Raw genomic sequence first — 14,636 nt, forward strand, 5'->3', positions numbered from 1 at the left:
TCTGCCACCAACTCAAGTGCCCACAGGCACATGACAGAAAAGAGGACTGGGGACCAAGTGTAAAACAGTGACAAGTGGTGCAGATGTTGTCTTGGTCCGTTTGGGATGCTGCAACAAAATGCCGCAGACCGGGTGGCTCACAAACAACAGAAATTTACTTGTCATGGTTCTGGAGGCTGGGAAGTCCGAGATCAGGGTGCCAGCAGATTCAGCACCTGGTGAGGGCCCACTTCCTAGTTCATAGACCGCCTGCCTCTGAGCAGGCAGCCTCTGACCTTGAATATGGATTCCAGGCCATCCCCTGGGTCCCTTTTGTAAGAGCACTAATCCCGTTCCTAAGGGCTCTGCCTTATGACCTAATTGCCTAGAAAAGGCCGCGCCTCTAAATACCAACACACTGGGGATATGGATTTTGGAGAGACACCAACGTTCAGTGTATGGAAACTGTGCAGCTGTTACTCAGTTCCAGCCAACAATGCCATGTGGGAATGTAGGCTCAGAATTACCAGATTTTCTGATTTTTAAGAGAAACCAGAAATCCCAGTTTAAAATTTTCTAATTTAAAAGCACAATATGGGCAAAAAACAGTTTTAGGCAAGATTTGGCCCACAGGTTTACAACCTCTGATGTCAAGGAACCTGTGGTTGGGATCCCCGGGTCTGTTTGATGATGTCAAGTGTAAAGTCTTATTTTCTGCTCAGGCTGAAGCCCGGGAAGAGAGTCTGGGGGAGGTCTCCCATGAGAACATAGAGTCCTTCACAACCTCCAGTGGAAACACTTATTTTGTCTTCCTACCCCTGGAACAAGAAGAAGAGAGCTGCAAGAGGCCCCAGTCCAACCTTTCTGCCGTTCTCATCAACGACACTTCCAATGCCAAGTTCCTGGAACAAGTGATCATTCCATCCAGGCTGGTTTCAGAAATTAAGAAACAGTGAGTGGAAACCTTTTCTATATGCGTGCTCTTATCCTGTGTTTTATTAACAAGGTGAAACATTGCAACAAAAGATTGGACTCGTTTCAGCTGGAGAAAGAAAGCCTGTAGGTAACTGAGGGTAGAGATGAGATGCACCATAAAAAAGAACAAATGTCCAGGGATTATTTTCAGTCACAGTGACCCCCCTCCGCCTGTCCCAGGATGCCTTGCTGAGTTAGGCCTCATGCATAAGAAATAATGTTTTCCCTGCAAGATGTTTCTGGGTTCCACATCCTGGCACACCTGTAATTTTAGGGGTTCTTCTTTTTTTTCTTTTAATTATATATATATAAATCATAGGTATGAATATATCAGTATGGTATTCAGCTCTGATTATGTGACACATTTATTGCAGAAAATTAAAATTGAAAAGAGTACAATGAAGAATATAGAAATGACCCATAATTCTACCACTGAGAATTTACCTCCCCTAACTCCCAAGTTTCTGGGCCTTTGTGCTTGAATTTGGACCAAAGGTGGAAATGTGGCCTTGGGATAGCAATTCCATTGCCCTCCTGACTCTACAGTGTCATAGCTAGGGCTAACCAGCTAGAGATCACCTGGTTAGTCTACCTCCCATGAGCAGGGATTAAAGGAGTAAAGTCAGGCCTTTGGACTCTTTTCCTTCACGTCACTATCATCTCACTTTGAAAATGTCTCTTGATTGAACCTCATCCTTCTCCCTCCTCTTCTACAGGCCATTGTCCATCTTCTCCACGGCCCATAGAACAAAGAAAAGCCAGGACCACCCAAGAGCTAACATTTACTGAGAGGATTCAATCCCTTTAGTAACTGTGAGAGGGGTACCATAGTTCATCCATTTTACAGATGGAGAAACCGAAGCTCAGAGAGTTAGTAACGTAGATAAGACCTCTGAGATAGGAAGTGGTTAGATCCAGGATATGAATCTAGACCCTGTAACTCCAGAGTCTTGAAAGAAACACTGTGCCATCTGGCCTTGGGACTAGCTAGAAAAATAGTTCTGTGTTCAACTGATTGGATTTGCATGTTGAAGGATAGTACACATACCGAAAAGCATTGAAATCGTGAGTGTATTGCTCAATGAATTATCCAAAGGGAACACACCTGGTAATCAGGATCCACAAGACACAGACCTTAGCAACTCTCCAGGAGCCCCCCATGTACCCAGCCCACGTCACTGCCCCCTCTTCCCCAAGGATAACAAATATTCTAACTTCTGAGTTAGTTTTGCTTGTTTTTGAACTTTATTTAAATGCAATAGGACAGAATGTGCTCTTTTCTGTCAGGCATCTTTCATTATATTTGTAAGATTCATTTATATTTTTAAATGTGGCTGTAGCTCATTTTTATTTCTGTATAGTATTTCATTAGAGAAAATACAGCCCACTTTATTTATGCATTCTACTACTGATGCACATTCGGGTTGTTTCCCCTCTGGGAATATGCCAACAATGCTGCTCTGAACTTTCTTGGACAAGTTCTTTGGCAAACATATGTATACATTTCTATTAGTACATTTCTGTTAGTTAGATGTATAACTAGGAGTGGAATTGTTGGGACATAGAATTATATGTGTGTCCATCTTGAGGAGATACAACCAAAAGATTCTACCAAAGAGTTTCCAAAAGTGGTTTTGTTTGAACAGTTTACAACAGTGCGTGAGAGTTCCAGTTGCTCCACATCCTCATCAACACTTGGTATTGTCAGCAGTTTATATTTTAGCCATTCTGGTGTATATGTAGCAGTGTTTCATTGTGGTTTTAAGTTGCGTTTTCTCAGTGAGTAATGATGTTGTGCAGCTTTTCATATACTTGCTGGCCATTTGGTTATCTTTCTGTGATGCCTGGTCAAATCTTTGCCCATGTTTTTTCTGCAGACTGTCTGCCCTTTTTCTTATTAATTTATGTGAGTTAGTTACCTATCCCAGGTATGAGGTTTTTGTCAGGTAAATACATGGAAAAATGTTCATCCCGCTCTGTGCTTGCCTGTTTTACTCCCTTAAAGTTAACTTTTGATGAACAGAAATTCTTATTTGTAATAAGATCCTATTCATCAATTTTTAAATTAGGGTTAGTATACTTTCTATCTTATCTAAGTGATCTTTTCTTGCCCCTAGGTCATGAAAATATTATCCTTATTATCTACTACAAACTTCATTGTTTTAAACTTCCACATTTAGATGTAAAATCCACCTAGAATTTCTTTTTGTTTATGCACGAGATGAGTCAGAGTCATTTCTTTCCCTTGTGGATAACCAGTTGACCCCAGGCCATTTGAGAGGACTTTCCTCTCCCTACTGCTCTGCTGGGCCTCTTTTCTATTTCTCTCTGTGTCTGTCCTTGCACCACCACCTCACCCTGCTTGGTCACTGTCACTTTATACTAAGTCTCAACATCTGGTAGTGTAAGTCCACCAACTTTTCTTCTCCAAGACTGTCTTGATTATCCTTGGCCCTTTGTATTTCTATATAAATTTGAAATCATCTTGTCAGTTTCCATAAGAAGGCATCTGCTGAGGTTTTTTTTTTATCATTATTGCATGGAATTTATAGATAAGTCTGTGGACAACTGACATCTTAACAATACATAGCCATCTTAATGGTACATAAATTTTTAAAAAGAAGGGATAAACTAGGAAAACTATTTGCAACTCACATCACATTCAAAGGACCTCATCTTCCCAATATCTAAAGAACTCCTATATAAAGAAATTGATAAGAAAAAAAGCAGCTACACGAAAGAGAAATAGGAGAAGGATATTGATGGACAGTACCAGAAAAAGAAATTAAATAGTCTTAAACACATGAAAATATACCCAGTCTCAGTCATAACATGACAAAATTGTCAAATTCAAAAGTTTGACAATACACTCTGAGGCTTTGGAGAAATAGGAGCTATGATTCATTGAGGATGTGAGTTCGAGTTGCCTTGCGATGGAAGCAGTTTGGCCACATCTTCAGGAACCGCACATGAGTTTTAGCCTTTGATTCAACAGTTCCACTTCAGGGAATTTATCCTGTAGAAGTGCTTCCACACTTGGCATGTGTACAAGGGTGTTCACTGCAGCCTTCTTTGTAACAAATGATTGGAAACCACCCAGTGTGCTCCAGCAGGGGTCTGGATAAATGAGTGATGGTCCACCCAGACAAGGAAATACAGAGTAATTGGGAAGTAAAATAAAGAAGAAGGAGTGAAAGGGGGAAGCATTTTATGTGTCAGTATGGAAAGATCCTCCCTGGTCGTGATTGCTGGCAGGACTGACCCTTGCTGATCTGTCTCTCAGACTTCGAGCTGGCTTTTTTGAGCACCTAGAGAAGTGGTTTGACCAATGTGTCCTCAATGCCCGGGTCATTGTGGCCACCAAGATTGATGAGCTGGATTCAGAACTGGAGCTGCGTCTGCACCTGCACCAGCCAAGAGCCCAGCACATTGAAAAGGACATCCACAACGTGAGAGCAGGTAGAGACCCTGCCTGGGGAGGCCACCCTGCCCCACATCCTGTGTCTGTGCCACCGCAGCTCCAAGTTCATTAAAGTTTGCACCAAACATTTAGCATATTGTCATCACATGACGAAAGACATGTGTGAGGGTTCGCACCTCCCAGGCTGGCAGAGAAGGTAGTACTCAGAATCCTCGTCTGAAATTGTTTTAATTGTTTTTTAAAAACAGGGTGTTAGATGCTGAAAAGAAGAGTATTGCCCTGTTTTAGCTGTGTGGATCCCAGATCCACTCACACCTCTGTTGGATCCATACCTGCACGGCGGATGCTCCAGAGGCCAGTCTGTAGCTCAGGAGTCAGCTGTCAGACGCAAGCTCTCTAGCTGTGACTCTGGCAGGTCACCTGACTTCTCTGATCCCTCCCTCACAGGCAGAAGCAATGTCAGTGGGGTAATTGACTCTCCTTGAAATGTTGCAGTGAGGAATCCTGAGCACCTGGTATAAGCCACAGCCTCCAAAAGTGGTAGCCCTTATTTTCAGCTTAGAGCACTCAAAAAGAGGTGCCATTTCTCTCTTAGGAACCTAATGGGGGACACACTTTTAGTTGGATCCTTCCATGGCCCCTGTCGGGCTTTCACACGTGTTGCGCTTCGAGATCCATCACAGACCTTTAGAGCTCTCAGAGCCTCCGCGTGGTCCCACCCAGCCTCCCGCTGCCTGGGGCAGTGACGGAGCTGTGGAGTCAGACAGCCTGGTTGAGAGTCCCAGTGCCTGTGGCCGTGGGAGATCTACGTGACTTTTGGAACCTCACTGTCTTCATCTGGAAAATGTGCGCGTTAAATATAAATACAAATAAAGATGCGCCTGAAGGCTGGTTTCGTCCCCTTCCCTGGATCTCTGGCCCAGTGCACAGTGTGGAAACTGAGGCCGGAGAAACACTGTCCCAGAGCCACGCACTTCATTCTTGGCAGAGCTGGGACCACAGCGCTTTCACCACTGCAGTCAGTGTTTGGGGAGGGGGGGGCCGGCGGGTGCTCTGGGGCTGTCTGCTGGCTCTGAAGGCCTAGGATGGAGCTCCTGAAGCCCAGTCCTGGTTCTTTTTACTGAGAAGTCCAGTGGAATTCAGGATCATTGAAATGAATACCCACTGATATAAAGGGGCAAACCCGACTGCCCAGTTTTGTGCCGGTTGTTTTCTCCCAGACCCTCTTTCCAAGACCCCTCCCTCCCCAGCACCCTCCACCCGTCCCGCATGCTCCCCAGTTGCTCCCCAGGACTCTCCATCTTGCAGGCTCTATTCCTGTCTGCTGCAGGCAGGGACCTCCCTGCTCACAGCCTTGCACTTTGAGACCCTGGGGCAGTCTCAGATTGGCCTCTCTGAGATCTGGACCCATCCCCAGGCCAAGCCCTGGTGAGGGCACAGGATGAGGACCTTGACCTGCATGGCCCCTGCTCTGCGGCTGGCCTGGGAGAGGCAGCTGTCACAGCCAGGAAGGAATGTCCTGAGGTGACTCGGGATCCCAGAGGGCCTCAGCTCCCCTCGTCCTTTTCCAGCGGAGCTCCTGCTCCATCAAGAGCGGCTGGACAGCCACTGTGCTGGGGTGGTCGAAGCGCTGAAGAAGGAGAGGCTGATGTTCCAGCAGTTCCAAGAAGAGCAAAACGCGAGGAGCAGAAACTTCCGCCGCAAGATTTACGACATGGAGCACGTCTTCTTGAACGCCACACAGAGCCAGAGGTGAGGGCCCTGGGAGCCTCCACCCCGGCCTTATGGTCCTAGAATCCCCGCCAGGTGGCTGCTCTCTAAGAAGTGGTCTCTGCCTGGTGGATAAGAGGAGGGTTTTCCAGGCCCTGCATCAACCTTCTCTTTTCAGTTCACCTCTTCACAAGAGTCAGAGTCCAACCATGTGAGACATCTGGCTGGCGGCTGGGGCTGGGGACTGGGGGCTGCGCTGGGACTGGGGGCTAGGGCTGGGGGCTGGCCTCTGGGGGCTGGGTTGAGACTGGGGGCTTGGGTTGGGACTGCAGGCTGGGGCTGGGGTCTGGGCTCTGTGGCTGGGCCTGGGAATGGAAGCTGGGACTGGGGGCTGGGGCTGAGAATAGGAGTTGGGTCTGAGGGCTGGGGTTGGGACTGGAGGCTGGGGGCTGGGAGTGGGTGAGCAGCCAGACACAGAAAATGGTGCACATGTTCAGAGTGTAGGGGTGCAAAGGATGTGCCCCCAAATGTCCATGGTGGGAAAGGCCACTTCCATCAGGGGAAACCAGGAGGAGCTTCCTGCAGGAGGTCTCTGGGCCTGGAGTGGAGGAAGGTGGGGAGGGGACAGAATTCTCCCATCAGAGAAGGAGCCCTGGCTGGGCACACCTGGAGGTGGGGATGTGCTCGGGCAGAGCAAGGGGTTCCAAGGAGGCCATCCAGCATGGGATGGAGACTCTTGGATGCCTGGAGAGGCCTCAGTCAGGTGACAGGGGAGGAGCCCTCACAGGTGTCTGCACAGCAGTCAGATGCACAAGAGGCAGCTGGTTAGAGTGGACTCAGATATAAAGATGAAACTTGCAGTGCACAGGAGCCACGTTGCTGTTAGAGTTAGAGAGAGAAAGCGTGCTGGAGCCAAGGAGACCCAGTAGGACCCGGGGACTCTTATCAGTTTGGTGGCAAGGCCAGAGAGGAGAGGGGCGCCCTCCGATCCAGCACACTGAGAGTTCCACATTGTGTCTTGTGCATAGGGGCATTTTGAACTTCCTTCTAATGCCCCTTTTTCTACCCAGACAGGATGGGCAGTGGTCCTGGTGGCCTCACAGCCGGGCACAGCATGTGGAGCTCCAGCAGCCTCCCAGGCTGCCAGCTCACATCCAGGTTACCCCTCTGTCCTCCCATGTACCCTAGGCTGGTCACCCTCAGCAGCACACTGCACCAGGAGCTGCTCAGCCACGTTGATGTCATCCAGGTGTCCCTGCGCAGCTTCCGCCAGTACTTGGAGGAGAGCCTGGGCAAGCTCCGCTACACCAACATTGAGTTCATCAAGCACTGCAGGTGGGAGCCACCATCTGGGCTTTCTCTACTGAGGGGTGGTCTTGTTTCCTGCTTAATTTTTTATTGTGACAAAATATACATAACATAAAGTTGTCCATTTTAATCATTTTTGGTGTCCAGTTCAGTGGCATTAAGTACATTCACATGGTTGTGCTACCATCACCATCACCATCTCCACAATTTTTTCATCTTCACGAACTGAAACTCTGAACCCCTTAAACACTAACTCCCCATTCTCCTCTCCCCTGGCCCCTGGAAGCCACCATTCTGCTTTCTGTCTCTATGAATTTGACTACTGTAGGCACCTCATATAAGTGAATCATGCACTGTTTGTCCTTTTGTGTCTGTCTTCTTTCACTTCACATAACGTCTTCAAGATTCATCCAGGTTGTAGCATGTGTCAACATTTCATTCATTCTTAAGGCTGAATAATATTCTATTCTGTGTATATACTGCATTTTGCTTATCCATTCATCCATGAATGGATATTTGGGTTGTTTCCCTTCTTCTTTCCTTGAACTACCTGCATTCATTTTACCATGATCTTGAACATTTAATCTAAAGCCTTGTCAACCACAGAATTTGGGATGAGTGGAAAGTTTCAGGTCTGATCCATGGCTTTCATTTCTCCCAAATTATTTTCAGATTGTTTTCAGAGGGAGGCAACTTTTCTTCTGAAGAAATTGACTCACTGTGTCATCGACTGGAGAAGGAAACTGCCCGGATAGAGTTTGTTGAAAATTTAATCATGATCAACATGGAGAAGATGGAGAGCGAGTACCTGGACCAGGTGAGTGAGCCTGGCCCCGCCCTCCAGCCAGGCTCCCAGGGCCCCCGGCTACAAGGCAGGCGCCTGGCTCATCGTCTGATGGGCTGGTCAAGCCCCCTCTCCAACCATTAATTGAGCCTTTCCCTCTGCTTCCAAAGCCCAAAAGTTCCAAATTAAGCCCCCCTCCTTTATTTCTTATATTCCTTTACAGGCCAATGATGTCATCAATAAGTTTGACAGTAAATTCCATAACCTGTCTGTGGACCTTATTTTTGTAGAGAAAATCCAGCATTTGCTGACAAATCTGCAGGTGAACATCAAGTGTGAGGTAGGACGGATGTGTTCTTCCTCTGGGAGATGTTTATCTCACACAGCTGCACTCCAGGCACTGTCCAAGGTGCTGGGATCCCGGTGTGGGCTCTGCGGGTGGGACCTGCACTCCAGCCAGGACAACAGAGGTTAAATCGTAATAGCCTCTGACACTCACTGAGTTATTATGCACCATGCACCCTGCTATCCGACTTATTTTGATTAGCTGTGTTAGTCCTCACAAGGCTGTGTGAAGCAAGTACTGTTTTTATCCCCGTTTTAGAGAGAAAGAAACTGAAGCAGAGTAATTTAGTGGCTTAGGCGAGAACACAGAGCTCCTCCACGGTGGAGCCACAATGTGAAGCCAGGTCTGACTGACACCAGAACTTACGGCCTCCACCACGAACAGGCCACCTGGGCCACAAAAGGGGAAGAGGGCCATGTGAGGGGTGTGGGGTGGAGAGGAGAGGACTGAACCTGGGCTGGGAAAGTGGTGCTTCCCAAGGCTGGATGGGGAAGTAGGAGCCAGCCAGGCAGGAGGGGAGGGAGCAATGTCCTGAGAGATCATGCAAAATCCTGGTGGGGCAGAGCCGAGAGGAGAGAGCTGGAGCGAGAGAAAGTGGGGAGCCGTGAGGTTGGAGAGGCGGCTGGGCCAGTGATCAGGGCCAGGCCAGCCGGGCTCCTGGCGCTGAAATGACAGTCATGGCAGTGGGCACTGGGGAAGGAGGCTCTTCGTACAATTTTTTAAGCTGGATAATCTTTAAAGATTCTTCAAAAACACCAACTGATGGCTTCCCTCTCCTGGAAGTGTTGACGTTTTTACTTAGCCATCCCTTTTTGGAGGAAGATTTGGTGGATGTCACTTATTATTATACCAATGGGGTGATAAATACGCGTGCACAGGAGACTGATTATGGCCGTAGGAGATGTCCCAGAGCTGGAATTGCCGGCTTAGGGCGTGAACATTTTGAGGCTCTTTGTGCTTTCCAGGTGGCTTCTACAGACATCCCCTCACCAGCAGGGCCTGAGCATGTCCTCCTAACTCCTCACCAGGACTGTGGGTCACTAATCTTAGGTTTAAACCTTATCTATTTGATGGCAAAAAAAAAAAAAACTTTTAATTTTGCTTTGGTCTCGTTTCTGATAAGATTGTGTATTTTCTCCCTGATTTCATTTTTCCAGTACTTAATCCGTCTCTCAGATAATATGTTTTGCTGAACATTTTCTTGATCAAAATAAGTATTCTGGAAACAAATATTAGAACCTCTGTTCTTTCTAGGTGGCAAAATCCAATTCGCAATCAGATGGATTAAATTCTTCTCTGGAACAGCTTCAAAGCCAGGTGGAAATGTGTCGAAACTCAAGGGGAGAGAAGACAGTAAGTGCTCAGTGGGTGCTCAGCTACAGAGGGCCCTCGGGACCGTATTTCCGTGCAGATGTCTGTACACCTCCCCTGGGGGGCAGGGAAACGAAGTTAGTCTGCTGTGACCCTTTCCGCAGGCCCTTGGGGGACAGCCCTGCCCCTCCGGAGCAGAAACGTTTGCTCTCCCACGTTTCCTTGCCTCCCAGCTCCCTCCTGTCCTCTCCTGGTGGTGCCAGGGTGTGGGGCAGGCTCTGGGGGCTTGCACAGCCTCCTGGCCAGGTGGGGACATGAGCCCGGGTGGGCAGGCAGTCTTGTGCCACTGGAGGACACTGCTGGGCCACCTCTGCAGAGCAGTGATTGTGATTGGCCTCGATCATTGGATTCAGGGTGAAGGCCGTGGGGACCAGGGACGGTGTGAACAGGGCTGTGTGCTCAGTGCCTCACTGAGGAGGGCCTCCTGCTGCTGGGGGCAGAAAGGCAGGGAGGGAGGTGGAGCGAGGCAGGATGTCAAGACTGAGGCGGACAGAATAGTGCCTGGACAAGGTGCCAGCAGGGCATGTTCCACTGAGTGGCAGAGCTGAGTGGCAGGGGATGGGCGGGACTCAGAGTGCAGTGGAGATGAAGGAAACACTAGAGGCCGACGCGCCTCCTGGCTGGGTCATCTACCAGGTCAGCGAGCCCCTCAGGGAACAGTGTGTGAGGACTGCTAAGTGGCGTGTATGAAGGTGAGCGTCCTCTCGGCTGCTTCCCTGAGCGCCTGTGGGGCACGGTCTGTGGGACTGCTGCTCGGGGGCCGGGCGGGGGGCAGTGTATGTGCATTGTCATGGGGATGGCCAGATCACCCCCAAGAAACACTGTGGCCATTTCACTCCTACACACTTGCCATCTTGGACCAAACATTTCCTTCTAAACGTAGAGTGCTGGAGCTAGAAGAGCCCCCTGGAAAAGTTCCGTGTCCCCATCACACAGCACTCCTGGTGCCCCGTCAGTGAAGGATCTGCTGTCCCAGAGCAGCTGCCCGAGAGCCAGCCCAGTGTCCCCCTCCCCCAGGGCCCTCCCTGCAAGTGAGGGGCCCCCATCGAACCAAGAGATGTTCTGATCAGGCAGCCCCCATCCCTGTGGTGCAGATGGAACCAGCCTGCCCTCCCGCAGCCTGCTTCCTGGGGCTTTCTCCTCCGTGTTCTGCCAGATGGTGACCACGGAAGACCTCCTTGGGTTTGTCCAAACTTGGAAAGAAAAACTGAGCCAGAGGATTCGGTACCTCAACTGCAGGCTGGACACAGTGTCTGTGACTCAAGTGGTCTTCACTGTAAGGAGGGGATGGGGCGGTGGGGAAGGGTGGGGGAGCTGTTTGGTCTGGGCTCCTAGGAGACCCACGGGGCTCAGCAGAGCCTGAGGGAAGAGGGGGCTCCCAGGCCCCTGCTGGACATCAGGCCTACTGGGATGCCTTGGAACAGCCACAGGCTGTGGAGCCAGATCTGAGTTCAAATCCCAGATGGGCCACTTCCCTGCACTGGTCTCTTAGGAGACCCTCTTACCTCTTGGCACCAACTCCTCACCCCCATCGGGACCCTCAGCTCACCTCGCCCAACCACAGCCCCACCTCTCAGCCTCTTCCTGCTCACTAGCACCAGTGAGCAGCCACTGGCCTCTCTCCAACCCACCCCCACTGCCTCGTCCAAGCCTACCCCCCCATCCTATCTCTTGCCCACCTGGCTGCCCTTATCCTGTCACTTCTCTCCATGATCCATTCCCTGAGCTGCAGCCAGACCTAACGCTGGAAAAGGCCAGCCTAACTGTGTCACTCTCCTGCCCTGAGGGTAAAATCAAACCCTTTAACTGGACCTACACCGCAGCCTGTGCTGTCCATCCTCCGTGGCCTCTTTATGTCTCTCCACTGCCCCCCCACCCCCACCCCAGACATCACTTCCCCCTGGGCCTTCTCCCACCTCCTGGTCTGGTCAGGACCTCTTGGTCCCCATAGCTCCTCCCACTTCCCCGTGAGCTCAGAGACCACGCAGTGAGGTCTCCATTTTAGGGGCTGTCCCCCTAGACTGTGTGCCCCAGGAGGGCAGACTGTGCCACCCTCGCCTCATCCTCAGCCTCTCACACAAGGCTTTGAACCCCAGAGGCGCTCAACCAACCTCTAGGGGGTGGTCATAGAGCCAAGGGCAGTGTAGTGGACACCCCCCAAGTTCTGCTCTGGCCACTCTTCAGGCCCTGCCTCTCACTGCCGTTTTGGAACCGGCCCTTCCTTCTACGGGGAGGCTCTCCCACGATTCTCCCGACACTGAGCCTCCATTGCCCCACCAGCACTGCACCCACAAGACAGACCAGGAGTCCAGCTGGGCCCTTGCTTCTTACTGTCCACTGCTGAGACGAGACTCAGAGTGACATGAGGACCAGCCTCGCTAAACGCTCGTTGTGGGCTCCACTCCAACCCTTTCTCTAAGGCCCGAGGGACCTTGAGGGGGAGAAGGTCAGTCCCTCGTTCACACGTTCACTCATTCATCTGTCCATTTGGTCAGATCTACCACCCAGCCTTACAGGTCTGTGACCCTCAGTCTCATAGAAAACGCTGGAACTTTTCCTTCACAGCTCTGGTCCCAATTTTGGCCAAACATTTATTTGCAAAAGTGCATATTAAATGTCTGTCTCTCTGACTAGACTGTAAGCCCCATGAGGACAAGGGTCGCGTGTGGCCTCTTCTCCCTGTGTCCCAGGGCCCAGGCAGAACCCTGCAGAGAGCAGGCGCTCAGGGAACATTTTCAAAGGCCAGCATGCACGCATGAATGAATGGCCCTCTAACGTAGATATGATCATTCCCACTTTTCAGGTGAGAGAGTAGAGGCTCAAAGAGGTCAGGCGGCTGGCCTCCAACACCGCACCAGGGCAAGGCGGTGCTGGAATGTGAACCCAGCCTGCCTGCCTCCCTGGTACCTAGGCTGGGCCCACACACTTGGGCCCTTCTCCCTGGCCTGCAGGACAACATTTTGACTGACCTGGAGGTGGAGAGTGACATCCAAGTGTCTTCAGAAGCCCTTGAAGAGGAGGCCAGGGTAGACATGGTCGCCCCTGAGGCCTTTGCCCAGCCCAGCCGCATGGGGAAGTCCATGATTGAAGACCCAGCCACGGAGGTGATCAAGAAGATCCTGCAGTGAGTGGCACAGTGGGGTGCACAAGGGCGCCCTGCCATCGTGGCCTACGGCCCTGAACCTTCGGGGATGCTCTTGAGGTCCCATGTGAGCCCATCCCTGATAGCCTGTGACCTTGCACAAGGGGCTTCTCCTCTCAGAGCCTTAGTTTCCTCCTCTGAAATGGGGTTCATAATAGGATGGACTTATGTGGTGGTGTGAGCGAACTGGGATGGTGCCCAATGCCTGGCCTGAGCTGTCCTCATGGTCACTGGGGAAAAGTTCGCATCTGTTCCTTTGGTTTCAGATGTCCTGACTCAAAATTCTCAACCCAGCAGTGTGACAATGTTCGGTCCCAGACAGGTACAGACAAACAGGCCTGTGGGTGTCAGGGCACTGACAGTGGGGAAGCCAGTGGTGCCACCTGCCCCATCCTCACCTCGGGTCCTCTGCTCTTCTCCTGCATGATTGTCACCCAAAGGCTTGAAGCGACACCGGAACTGGGGAGAACATTCTGCGAAGGCCTTGTCCAGTGCCAGTGCCACCTCAGCAGGGAGGTAGGGATGCTGGGCTGCCCGGGATCTCCCCTTCCCAGGCCCCTAACTGTCCCCCTAAATGGAGGCCAGAGACCACCTTGTTGCTTTACCAGACTCTGTCCTCAGAACGCGCAGCCTGTGCTCACAGCTCTGAGACTCCAAGGGACCCAGTGAGGGCCTGGCTCTGATGCTGGCTTTGGTCAGATCTGCTGGCTGACTCGGCTCACACGGGCCTCCACTGTGAGAAGCTGTCTGAGTTCAGTGGTTTTCCATGGTGACAGCTGGTGGAGCCGAGCCCTGCTACCTCCCCATACACATCGTCCTGGTCAGAAACAGGCACATTGGAGATGCTTTTCCTTGGGTGGCATCACGGAGCTGCAGGAGGAGTCCTGGGCCTCTGCATCCTGGCCACTGCTCTGCCCACTGTGCCCTATGGGGTCATTAGACTCATAGCTCAGTGAGTGTGGGCCCTGGCTGACCGCTGACTCTGATGTTATAGAAGATGGATGACAGAAGCCACATGGCTGAGCCAACTTTCTGGGTCCTCTGTGGGCCCACAGTGACATGGCTTGATTCCTGGTTTTGAGGAGGTGGCAGTGAGGAAATTCCTACTTTGTAAATCTCCAGAAGGTTAATTGTTTAGGGTACCTATTCGGCCTTCTCTGGTTGGTCCTAAGTTGGAAGCAGGGACAAAACTTAGGGAAGCTGTCAGTTCTTAATCAAGTCTTGGCCATTTGGGGCCGATTGTTATAGAAGTTATTGTTTAGCTTTCTGGACTATCACTAGAGGTGACAATCTGGCTTCCTGCGAGTCTGCCTTCCGGCAGGCTGGCTTCCCAAACTGTTTACTGTAATAAGGAGCTCGCTTCCTGGGCGGTTGCTGCAGATTATGGGTCAGAGTTCTATATTCATCTGTGGTCCAGCCCTTGTCCACTTGCAGATTCAGTCTCTCAGCGGTTACAGAATGAAGTCCGTGTTGCTAGAGCTGCCAGATAAAACTTCAGGATGCCCAGTTAAATGTGAATTTCAGATAAACAACACATAATATTTTTAGTACAAATGTGTCCCAAATATTGCATGGGACATACTTAAGACCAAAAATTGCT

The 14,636-nt window shown here is 50.6% G+C and overlaps 1 protein-coding gene across 15 annotated transcripts in view; it reads left to right on the forward strand.

The window, feature by feature from the left end:
* Positions 1-14,636, forward strand: part of LOC100066059 (coiled-coil domain-containing protein 180) — an 80,730-nt gene that overhangs the window by 38,674 nt on the left and 27,420 nt on the right. For 8 of the 15 annotated variants that reach the window (XM_070251123.1, XM_070251130.1, XM_070251131.1 and 5 more), the window contains exons 20-30: positions 702-931; positions 4,238-4,413; positions 5,947-6,127; positions 7,274-7,420; positions 8,066-8,210; positions 8,401-8,517; positions 9,778-9,876; positions 11,051-11,170; positions 12,846-13,018; positions 13,303-13,358; positions 13,477-13,552. In XM_070251123.1, coding sequence (XP_070107224.1) covers positions 702-931; positions 4,238-4,413; positions 5,947-6,127; positions 7,274-7,420; positions 8,066-8,210; positions 8,401-8,517; positions 9,778-9,876; positions 11,051-11,170; positions 12,846-13,018; positions 13,303-13,358; positions 13,477-13,552 — 1,520 coding nt within the window. Of the gene's footprint in view, positions 1-701; positions 932-4,237; positions 4,414-5,946; positions 6,128-7,273; positions 7,421-8,065; positions 8,211-8,400; positions 8,518-9,777; positions 9,877-11,050; positions 11,171-12,697; positions 13,019-13,302; positions 13,359-13,476; positions 13,553-14,636 lie in introns of all 15 variants that reach the window. The other 7 variants (XR_011432506.1, XR_011432505.1, XM_070251128.1 and 4 more) reach the window with 4 other exon arrangements.

Source organism: Equus caballus, chromosome 25 (genome assembly GCF_041296265.1).
Source record: "Equus caballus isolate H_3958 breed thoroughbred chromosome 25, TB-T2T, whole genome shotgun sequence".
Lineage (NCBI taxonomy): Eukaryota > Metazoa > Chordata > Mammalia > Perissodactyla > Equidae > Equus > Equus caballus.